The sequence below is a fragment of the Podarcis bocagei genome, assembly GCF_964188305.1.
Source record: "Podarcis bocagei genome assembly, chromosome: 7".
NCBI classification, from domain to species: domain Eukaryota; kingdom Metazoa; phylum Chordata; class Lepidosauria; order Squamata; family Lacertidae; genus Podarcis; species Podarcis bocagei.
The window spans coordinates 21,052,622-21,064,342 of NC_138132.1; the positions used below are offsets into that span (position 1 = coordinate 21,052,622).

Below are 11,721 nucleotides of genomic sequence, written 5' to 3' on the forward strand. Positions count from 1 at the left end.
TAGGGTAGTGCAAAAGGATTTATTTACAGACCTATATATCATCTTGGTAAATAATGGCATTAAAATAAACCCCACGTTGTGGTTTCACTTCTTACATGCTCAACTCATCATAGGATTATTGTACTTTCCCAATTTTATATAGTATTATTTCAATCACATTCTCAATGTGGTTGACAGCTGAAATGATGCACATCAGACAGCCTATTAGTTCTTATGGTTAACATAGCAAAAACCAGGAATGGAGAATCCATGACCTTCCAGAAGTTGTTGGACACTAAGTCCCATCAGCCCCAGTGAGTATGGACGACGATCAGGGATGATGAGAACTGGGAGTCCAACAACATACAGAAGGCAGCAAATTCCCCATCAACACTGGGAGGGCAGGAAGGAGGAGGGACTACCTGAGAAAGCTAGAACTTATAACATTCACTGATGCAAAGTCCAATGAATGCAAGATTCGGAACTAATTGCTGTCAATGGGCAGATGGGTGAGCTTCAGTAGCAAAGAAGTTGAATCAATTTGAGCTTGCTTCATTATATATATATAAAAAGGTCCTTTTCCGAACCTCCATCAAAATGCAAAATATTTTCTCCTTGTCTGGTGAGCCTCTGCAAAAAGGGATACAACAGGTCCTCCGTTGGATCACAGATGCCTACAAGTTCTTCCTACCAAATCAATATTTGTTCCCCAATAAAAATATTTGCTCTAATATAAAAAAGGGCTTATTGCAATTAAAGTGTAAAAACTGTGTAGGATTGTAAAATCCCATCCCCCACAAAAAAAAGACCCACACCCAAAGTTGAACAGGTATAGCAATCGAAGATCCTGCCTATAGTGTCAACAAAGGGGTTGTCTCATTCCACCTCATCTTCATCTTTGGAAGCATAGATAGCCTGGTTCCTCCTTTTAATTTTCTTTGGTCCACCCTTTCCTTCTTCACTTGTGTCACTTAGCCGCTTCAAGGCCGTTTCACTGGGGATCACCTCTTCTGGCTGGTTTCTCTCACTCGATTTCTCCAGTTCATCACTTTCCACAGTATCATTCGGCGACACAGCCATGGAACCTGGCGTGACCCGGATGTCGGAAAAAGTTGTTGAGACGTCAGAAGGGTGGTTAGCAGACGAGTCCACTGGGCAGCTGCCTGGCTCTTCTTCATCATCGCTGTCTTCATCCAGTATTATTTCATCAGGGTTGATAGAAGAGGACAAGCCAGAAATGTCTGTATTATAGTCACTGGGCTCCTCTGCTGATCCAGTACTGTCTACCTCCTCCTCCTCTTCATCATCATCATCTCCGTGCTCCTCTCTCAGTTGTTGGAGTCGGCCATTAATGTCCAAGAGGCCAAACCGGGCACAAAACTCAGTCGTCTGGGGATTGATTTGATGAACAGGTTCTCTGTGCTCCTGGGATTTGTTTGAGTTATAACAGGGAACTGTGGTACTGAAGTTATGTGGAACCTTAAGGTCGTGGTTCGCCTCTTCCAAAACCGCCTTGATGTCTTCTTCTGTGACACTGTAGTCCCATCTACAAGAGGCCAAACACAGAGAGGTTCAAGTAAGGCTACCCACCTCTCTGCCCCTTACATCTGAACAGCTTCAGGACAAAGAAAAGGAAGTGCTTCCTCATACAGGGCATTAACTGATATATGGAGTTCTAGGGATGGTAATGCCTCCTAACTTCAATGGGCCGGATTCAATTATCCCAGCATGCTAGAGGAATCCAGTGCAAGGGAGAGTTGGGAGTAGTGCAATCAATATCTACTCAGAAGTCCTATGGATTCAGTAGGGCTTACTCCCAAGTAAGTGGGGTTAGGATTGTTGCCTTAGTTGTTGTTTTTAATCTGACTGTTTCATTACTGCTCTGTTGTATTGGTGAGATGTTGGCAGAGGAGGCATAAGGGGTCAAAAAGCAGCAAATAAATAAAAATACACAGACAACACTCTACATACTTTGCATGGAGTCCATTGTTTTCAGGCATATTCCAGGAATTTGGAGACACATTAACAAGATTGTTAGTAGCTTTAAGGACAGCAATCCATTCAGGGTCATATTCCAGGCAGTCAGATGCACTTGGGTCGTGCTCAATCTCTACAATCTTAGAAAACATTGGGAAATTAAGAAGACCTCTTTGTCCTCCATAACAGGCAAGACTTGGCTGTGAACTTAAGCCACTAGCACCTCAGATAAATCTGCCCTTGCCCTTGCTACAGACTGCACTTCTCCCTTGTTTTTGGAAGGACCATGAAGCCAGGCTGGGAAACAGGGGTAGTCCAAGGGCCACATTCCCCCACAGGCAACCTTCAGGGGGGGGCACATGTCACCAGTGGGCAAGGCAAGAGAAAAGCAGGTAAAGCAACAGAGGCAGCTCTTACTTTGTAAGCCACAAAAGCCAGACATTTACTTACACAACTCAACATCCTCCTTGAGGCTTTATCACAGTTCAAGGACATATCCATGCTATGGAAAAACACTCAAGGAGGATAGCGAGGGCTGCAGCTTCGGGAGAAGATTCCAAGGGTCAAACAGAGCATCTTGGAAGGTCATATCTGGATGACCATTTCTCCCCCTTTTACAGAAGATTCTAAATACACTGAGCCTTAGGCTTCATAACAATAGATACCAAACAGAAAATTCAGCATGTTTTACCTGTAGGAAGTCTCTGTGGGGCAGGCATTTATCCAGGGCCAGAAATTTTGTTGCTTTTGGCTGTTTCCCGCTGCCATTGGCCTATTAAGTAGGGGAGGGAATACATTAACAAAAAATGGTACATGTACCAAAGTCAACATTTTTTGCTACACAACAAGGATTGATGCGATTTATATGCATGGACATATGAAGCTGCCTTTTTTTGCGAGTCAGACCACTGTTTCATCTAACCCAGCAATGTCTATTCTGACTGGCAGCAGCCCTCTATTATCTGAGATGGAAGTCTTTCTTACCTGGTGCCTCCCGAAGCTTTGGTTGGAGATGCCAGGGATTAAACCAGCAAAACAAATTCACAGACAGACAACTGTCTTCTGCCCTTCTGGAAGTACCAGAGGTTTGCTTGCCTATCAGTAATTTTCACTTTTATAGAAATATCAACAGTGCAAAGAAGAGTGTGAAGTGTATCATTACATGGCAGGCTCTCCAGTTTTGTCCAGCTCTATGATTCCAAGCAGAATTCACTAAGAGCTACTTATCAAAACAAACCAAGGTAAATTTATCAATAGCCTCTTAAGATCCTAACCACTGTTCTGGAACCCCCGATAAGCTCATATTTGAATTATATTTTGAAAAAGATTGTAATAGAGCACAGGCAAGGAAACTGAGGATGCTGTAAGACTCCCTATCAGCCCCAGACAGAAAGGCCAGTATTCAGTGATCATGGGGGCAGTAGTTCAAAAACATCTGGAGAGGCAGTTTTCCCACCCCTGCAATCTATTATATATTTTGGAAGGCTGTTTGCTTACATGTTCCCTATGCATTTGAACCCCTCTTAAGAAATTATAAACAAATTTTGCATAATAACTCCTGAGCTCAAACAGCAGCTTTTTGTCTACGTTTGGAGACAACAGGACGCCATTTAGAATTTAGAATATGACAGAATGAACCTTTCAAAACTGCAATGACTTATTTTGTTTCTCAGAATTCTCAAGCAGCGCCAGGTGCAAGCTGAGCACAACGGGCCCCCAATCCAGAGCAGTTTGTTATTTTGAAACTACTGGCAGGTATCAGGTTTCCTCCACTGAAGTTTCTCTGGAGCTCCAGCTTCCGTTAAAAACAACAATGGTGAAACACAACTGCACACATAAATGTCAACAGAGGCACAGCAAAACGCTCCAATTCTTTTACCTGGTGCTGCATGAAGGCAGCAAACTTCACATGCAGGTGTGCAGCGAACCAATAGGTTGGTTTCAAGTGCTCCAGAAGCTCTGAAGCAGCAGGACTTCCCAATGTATTACTCTCCACTTCTTGGCGGAAGAAGGATTTTTTCCTAAGCAGCAATTTCTTGTCTCCATAATGATATATACTTCTGGGCCAGTCGTGGGACATAAACACATCCATAGGCTGCTTTAGCTGTTAAACCAAAACGAAAGCAACACAAAATGAGACAATACGGCTGCTGTTGTGAGTAAAGGAAACACAGCATAGGATCACAGGATGTCAATTAAGTTTTAGGGAAGAGGGGAAATGATTAAGTGGGCTTAACTGCATTAGTTTCAATGGGTCTGCTCTGAGTAGGACTAATGAAGATTATTGTTCTTCTAAGTTTTGACTTACTGGTTTTTTCTTTTTGATTTCTTCTGTTAAGTAATGTTTTACTGTATCTTGATTATATTTTAAATATTATATTTTGCTAGTCAACATAGTTAGTATTTCTTTTTGTTAACTGTTTTATTTATTTATTTATTTATTTTAAGAGCCAGCCAGTTCGGCAGCACCCGCTGAGACTTCCTGGTGCCTGGTGTTTCTGCAGCTGAATGCAACATCAATGAATTATTATTAATATTATTATTCGCCTGCCTTTATTCCCTGAGAGTAACTTAAGGTGGCTTAAAGATAAAATCAGAACAGCTTTAAACACGGGGCGGGGACGGGACAATAATTTAAAAAACAGTTAAACATTAATTCTCATCCCTCTGCCTAGGTGAGAGCTGTTGAAGAGGAAATAACATAACTAGAAACAACATAAAACCAATTTTTAAAAGGTGTAAGCCCTTTTAAAGGCTATTAAAAGATCTGGAAAATTAAAAGGCTGGTGGCAGAAAACCTAGTGCCAGAAAGATTAACAAGAACGGTGCCACACAAATCTCTTGGGAGAGTGTATTGCAGCTGGGATGCCAGCCCTTATCCCCGTGGTGTCACCCACTTTATCTCAGATGGCGATGAAGGTACTTGAAGGGAAGGGGCAGGGCTATGAAGAAGATCTTAACATACAGACAGGTGATATGAAATTGGATTTACACTAACCTGCTTGAGCTTGAAGACTTCAATGTTTCTTACATGGTAGACACTTCTTATTGTTTGCTGGTTGTATGGTGGATACTCAAAGTGACCTTAAGCAAGTTGAGAAACACTTAGCTGAATAAAAACAATGACAAAAAGGAAGACTTCCTAATTGGCTCCGATCCCCTGAAACAGCAGCATTGTGGAATGGGTGCTATATTCAACCTCCTTTGAGAGTTGCACAAGTGTGCTTACCACTATACTACAAGGCCAGTTTCAAGGTGCTAATGATAATTTATAAAGCCCTATACAACTTGAGATCTAGAAGCCTGATCACGGAATACAGATGTACTATAATTTTAACATAGTATTATTTATGCATTTTATTTGCCCTCATTTTATTGTACGGATTGATGTTACTACTTTAAGATTAAATGCACTGCACACCACCTTGAGATTGCTTTCAAAAGAAGGCAGGCTAAAAATATTTTAAATAAGTAAACATAACAAGGAATTTAACGTCTTCCTATTTCATTCAATAGATATTTGGCTTTAGCACCGTCCATGGAACAAAGATCACACAACCTTACTCTGACACCCTCAAGAGGCAAGTAACAATTTTTCCTATTTTACTGAAGTGAAAACTCAGTTCCCAGGTGAGCAGGGATCTGAAATGAGGCCCTTTGCTGATCACAAGGCAGATGAGATAGAACATCACCAACAGATGTTGGTGCAGAGAAAACCAAATGGACATTCACATCCTTTTTCCTTGTATCTGTATCTTATACTTTCCACACAGGAATCAGAGTAGCATTTGGGCCTCACAACACCACTTTGAATTAGGCCGTGGTAAAAAATAGCTATTTGCTCCAAGTTTCCCAGCTAAGCATTTTAGTCAAGTGAAGATTTAAAACTGGGTTTCCTACATCCAAGAAAAACCTTTGATCTATTTTGCCACATTGATTCCCTTCAGCACTGCCACATCACAGGGATAATCAAGACCTGTTCAGATGTACCAGTAAACTAGGGTTTTCCATTAAAAAATATGCTGTGGTGGGCATTGGAACCACATGCTCCCTTTTCCCCTCCTTCAAGCAAGAATGAAGATTAAAAAATGCCTACTTTCAGTTTTGAATAAGCTGCAGTTTCCCACTACATCTAAACTCAATAACCTAACTGTGGTTACTTCACACAAACATCAAACCATGGTTTCAGATCCTGATTCATTAGCCACAGCTTCCCGTTGTATCAAAACCAGGCTTCAGAATACCTACCAGCAACAGACGCAACTCACTCTAGTGCAGTAAGTGCTACAGCCGAAAATGAAATTCAGATTTAAAACAAGAATCTGCAGCACAACCCCATCCTAGACATACCCTTTTTGTAATCATGAGATTTGAAGATGCCAGAGAGTCCACCAATTCTCACCCCGCGATACTTTACCACTCCAGCGTAACCTGAAACAGGAAAAAAATATGTAGATCAGGCTAAGAAGTAGAAGACTGTCCATGAAAACCACGAGCAGTATATAAAGTGGTTACTGATTCCCAAGAATGTGCTGTATTTCCTTCATAGCAAATAAAAAGGTTGCATTCTGTAATTTGTATAGGGATAATAGTGTATTTTGGGCTACAATCTGCTGCTCACTATACTGGCCACACAAGGTCAGAAAAAGACAGAATTGGACCTAGATATTTTGCTGTTGCTACACTGAAAACTTTCCAGAACAGCTATACAGGCTTACACTGAAAACATTCCAGCAACAAGAGTATACGACTTCACCTGCAAGATACTGACATGCCTAATTTTGGAGGGAAGGAAGAGCAGTCCCCCACTATAAAGCTGAACTTCAATCTAAATCATCAGCCCTATGCTTGTGCATCCTAGGCTATCAAAACAGAAAGCAAAATGTTAATACCAAGATAGTAGATGTTTGGTGCTACCCATCCGCCATATGGTAGCTCTTGCAAGTGATTGGAGGCTTCGTGGTTGCCCCCAATAAAGATGGTCAGGACAGGAGCCTTCTTCTCTCCAGAATAATACCTAGAACACAGCCAAAAGCCAATGTCTTCGTCACTGGTATTAAGGATCAGCATATTCATGTTTCCTGATCAGAGGAACTAGGTTTACCGTACATGCATACGCGTTGTATCATACATTACTTTTGATGCACAGCTGGGGAGGTGGAGATGGCACATGGTCTACTGCTGAGAAGAAAGTGCTCGTAGGAATCACCAAATTAACATGAAACACATAAAGCAAACCTGTTTAATTGCACCTGTCAGTAGGACATGCAGCGGAAGCAGGAGCATGTTTAGTCAGAAGTTAAGTCCCACTAAGTTCCACAGTCAATCCAACTAAGACTGACTAAGCCACGTATTTCACCTCAACTTGGGATGCTGGATTTAGTTAAAACACTACAGTATATGGATAAAAGGAGTGCATAGACTGAAAAGGACAGTGGGGCTTTCCCCAAGGCCAGTCAACTTCCTCCATCTGCCATCCACACGTTGCGTGTGAACATCTTGCAGGGGGGAAACCTACACAAACCTGTTGACTTCTACAGAAGGTGGAACCCCGGATGATCAGGATTCCAGTTCCTGCAGAGATCTGTAGCGCTTCTCTTGCAGACACTCACCCGTGGATGTCAGGAGTAGAGAGAGAAAACGCTGTGTAAAATTGGGATTGGGGTCAGTGGTGTGGCCCTGCCATCCTGTTATGTACTGAGTTGAACACGTCCTTTCCTCTCTCAGGGCTGGTCTTTCAGGAAAACTTGACACTTGGTTAATACTTTGCTATTCGCATATGGAAAACCTGGTGAAAAAGCACACCAAGAAAAACCTCCCCTGCTTTATGCTGTAGCCTTTCCTCCTACGGGAGCTGCTTTAACAGCCTACCAAGGCATAAAACACAAATTACATAATATTTTACAGGCGCGCACACAATGCTTAACCAACTCCTCTACCGCCCCAACAGTCAAAAACCCCGCAAAGGACCTTGCACTCTGCGCGTGCTCAGAGGCACCCTTCCCTCAAATGGGTTCCGGGGCGGAGCCTCCGCGGAATTCGAAATCCTGCTGCCTCTTCGCGGGCGACTCACCTCGCGAAGCCCCCCAAGCAGCGGTACTTGGCCGGCACCGCCATGCAGCGCAGGTCCGCCGCGTTGCGCACGGCCTGGAAGTCCCCGGCGCACAGGAGCAGATCCGGCGCCGCCTGGCCGTGGCGCTGCTCCAGCAAATGGAGCGTCTCGTACATCTTGTCAAGCGCGCCATGGCAGCAGCCGGCCACCGCCACCTTCATCTTCCGGCCTCGGCGCATGCGCCCCGGCGGCGGCAGCCCGGCCTGCGCAACGCACGCGCCCTCGACCGTTGCTTTCACCGCATCGCGAGGCAGCCGGAGGGCCCCGCCCCGCCCCCTGCCGCCGATGCTGTTGCGCATGCGTCTCTCCTTTGCTCTCACCGAACGTTTGGAGGTTGCGCTAGAATTGCGACAATATCCCGCCGAATGATTTTTATCATCGCCAGGATGCTTCCCCCCCCCCCCCGCAAATATCTATGGTATTAACGTGGCTCCAAGGAACTTTTTGGTTCATTTTTTGTATTATTATTAATCGTCATCATCGTTCATTATTACTGTTAATCGTCATAAGGAAACCAATCTCGTAATGGCACATATTACGATATTTCATGTATTATCATTTCATATTATTATTATTACTATCATCACTATCATTCTATTCCTTACCCACCCTTCCGCAATTAGGTGGGCTACGACACGATCAAATTAAAATGCAATATATCAGAATCGGTTTAAACAAAGGGAAGGTTAGAATGTTGAATCCAGCTCCTCCTTAGAAGCAGCGTTCACGTGGAAGTGCAGCGGCGAAAGAACAATGCAAGAAGTAAAATGCCATCAGAAATTTCAGTTAAAGCCTGCAAGTGTCAGACGTGGGAACGGTGGGTGTGGGCAGATGGAAGAAGGGGGGTGTTTTTTCTATAGCCAATAAATGCAATTTCCAGGCCTGATTTCTAAGGTGCTTAGAAGTAAAACGGGTTTTCCCCGGGTTGCCATGTGTTCCGATCTGTCACTTAGGAGAGGGTTTTCCCTTGGGAAGGGGGAAACCGCTCGGCCCCATTCTTTCAAGAACCAGAAATATGGATAAGCCCTTAAGTATGTCCCGTTTAACTGCTTGGAGATCAGGCTTGTTCTTGAGACAATTTGCCTAGAAATGGCATTTACTGGCTACAAAAACATATCTTCTTCCATCTGCCTACATCCACCGTTCACATGTCAGACACTTGCAGCATACCCTCCATCATTTCTCCTATGAAAATAGGGACGCCCCATTCCATAATGATAATTTTACTAGTTGTACCCCACACATCTTACTGGGTTGCCCCAGCCACTCTGGGCAGCTTCCAACAAATGTTGTTGTTTAGTCATTTAGTCGTGTCCGACTTCGTGACCCCATGGACCAGAGCACGCCAGGCACTCCTGTCTTCCACTGCCTCCCGCAGTTTGGTCAGACTCATGTATGTAGCTTCGAGAGCACTGTCCAACCATCTCGTCCTCTGTCATCCCCTTCTCCTTGTGCCCACAATCTTTCCCAACATCAGGGTCTTTTCCAGGGAGTCTTCTCTTCTCATGAGGTGGCCAAAGTATTGGAGCCTCAGCTTCACGATCTGTCCTTCCAGTGAGCGCTCAGGGCTGATTCCACACAGCACTGCATTTATGCAAAGTATAAATACTTTTAAAAAAATAAAAAAATAAAAAAAAAATCTTAAAAAAGAATTGCAAGCCTTGTGATTCAGTGCCATGCAGCTTGAGGTGTCTGTGCTGTTTGGCATTCAGCCGCAGGAGTCATCTTGACCACATTGGTCTCACCCTTGTTGTTTAAAATGTATGAAATGCACGCTTTGTCCAAAGACCTTGTCCAAATATTAAATTTGTCTCCTTTGTAATAGAACAGCCTTCACCAACCTCCCATACACACCTCGCTTGCACAGGATGATGGGAGTTGTAGTTCAAAACATCAGAAATATATGAGGTTAACCAAGACAGATAAAGAGGAGCACTTGGATAAAAACGAGACAAGATAAATCAGCACCCCATATTTTCATTTCTTTTTTCCCCTTTTATAAAATTTTCTTTTATAAGTATTTCTTTTAATTGTTTCTTTATTTATTTTTTATTGTAACATGATGACCGTTACTAACAACCCAAAGGTGCAGTAGCAGGGTTCAATGGCTGCGCTTGTTTCTCTCTGGTCGGGGACAGAGGGTGGCGCTTGGGGGGGAATTGTCATCACGCCACTCCTTGGTGTGTGGAGTGCCTCAGGGTGCAATTCTCTCCCCGATGCTTTTTAACATCTTTATGCGCCCCCTCGCCCAGCTTGTCCGGAGTTTTGGGCTGGGTTGCCATCAGTATGCTGATGACACCCAACTCTATCTGTTGGTGGATGGCCATCCTGACTCGGCCCCAGACACACTGACCAGATGTCTGGAAGCTGTGGCTGGATGGTTACGTGGGAGCCGGTTGAAGTTAAATCCTTCGAAGACAGAGGGCCTCTGGCTGGGGCGGGACGATATGGGATCGAGGGGGCAACTCCCATCTTTTGCGGGGGTGCAGTTAGTGCCAGCACCGTCCGTTAAGAGTTTGGGTGTAATCTTCGATACCTCCCTCTCTATGGAGGCGCAGATTACAGCTATAACAAAGGCGGCATTTTTTCATCTCCGCCAAGCTAAGCAGTCCTGACCTAGCCACTGTGATCCATGCGACGGTCACCTCCAGACTGGATTATTGTAACTCGCTCTACGTGGGGCTGCCCTTGAGACTGACCCAGAAACTCCAGCGGGTGCAGAATGCCGCGGCGAGACTCCTTATGGGGTCTTCGCTGCGAGAGCACATTCATCCGGTACTATACCAGCTGCACTGGCTCCCGGTGGAGTACAGGATCAGGTTTAAGGTGCTGGTTTTAACCTTTAAAGCCCTATACGGCCTAGGACCCTCGTACCTACGGGACCGCCTCTCCTGGTATGCCCCACAGAGAAACCTACGGTCTGCAAATAATAACATCCTCAAGGTCTCAGGCCTCAGAGAGGTTAGGCTGGCCTCAACTAGAGCCAGGGCCTTCTCGGCTGTGGCTCCAAACTGGTGGAATGCTCTGTCACAAGAGACTAGGGCCCTGCGGGACCTGACATCTTTCCGCAGGGCCTGCAAGACAGAGTTGTTCCGCCAGGCCTTTGGTCAGGGCGCAGCCTGACTCCCTCCTCTGGCAACCTGAAAAGAATTTTGCTTAATTGGTTGCCATCAATTTGATTTAATTAATTTTTATAATGAAATATTTTTAGATTGTGTGATTATTTGACTGATTATTTGATTGTTGTTAGCCGCCCTGAGCCCGGCTTCGGCTGGGGAGGGCGGGATATAAATAAAATTTATTATTATTATTATTATTATTATTATTATTATTATTATGAAGTGGCCAAAGTATTGGAGCCTCAGCTTCACGATCTGTCCTTCCAGTGAGCACTCAGTGCTAATTTCCTTAAGAATGAATGCGTTTGATCTTCTTGCAGTCCATGGGACTCTCAAGAGTCTCCTCCAGCACAAAACATAATAAAACATTAAATATTTTTTTAAAAAAACTTCCCTATACAGAAGTGTCTTCAGACAGCTTGGGGGTCAGATAACCCCATACCTTCCAGCATTTCTCCAGTGAAAATAGGGACATCCTACCATACCCTCCAACATTTCTCCAATGAAAATAGGGAGGTCCTAAGGAAAAGCGGG

At 44.2% G+C, this 11,721-nt stretch overlaps 1 protein-coding gene across 1 annotated transcript; it reads right to left on the bottom strand.

The window, feature by feature from the left end:
- Positions 1 to 8,273, bottom strand: DBR1 (debranching RNA lariats 1). Its single transcript, XM_081201981.1, has 8 exons — positions 8,030 to 8,273; positions 6,849 to 6,973; positions 6,307 to 6,387; positions 4,955 to 5,040; positions 3,836 to 4,060; positions 2,648 to 2,728; positions 1,951 to 2,096; positions 1 to 1,525 (listed from the first exon to the last, which is right to left on the bottom strand). Exons 1-8 carry the CDS (start codon positions 8,245 to 8,247, stop codon positions 856 to 858), a joined length of 1,632 nt encoding a protein of 543 aa, XP_081058107.1. The 5' UTR covers positions 8,248 to 8,273; the 3' UTR covers positions 1 to 855.
- Positions 8,274 to 11,721: the final 3,448 nt, after the last annotated feature.

Bases quoted from the DNA above. Each gene is read 5' to 3' on its own strand.
- DBR1 (XM_081201981.1), bottom strand. From the start codon at position 8,247: ATGCGCCGAGGCCGGAAGATGAAGGTGGCGGTGGCCGGCTGCTGCCAT. The intron at 6,388-6,848 runs GTATTAACATTT...TTCCTGTTTCAG, and splicing joins ACCAAACATCTACTATCTTG to GTTACGCTGGAGTGGTAAAG. The intron at 5,041-6,306 runs GTATGTCTAGGA...AACTTGCTTAAG, and splicing joins ATCTCATGATTACAAAAAGG to GTCACTTTGAGTATCCACCA.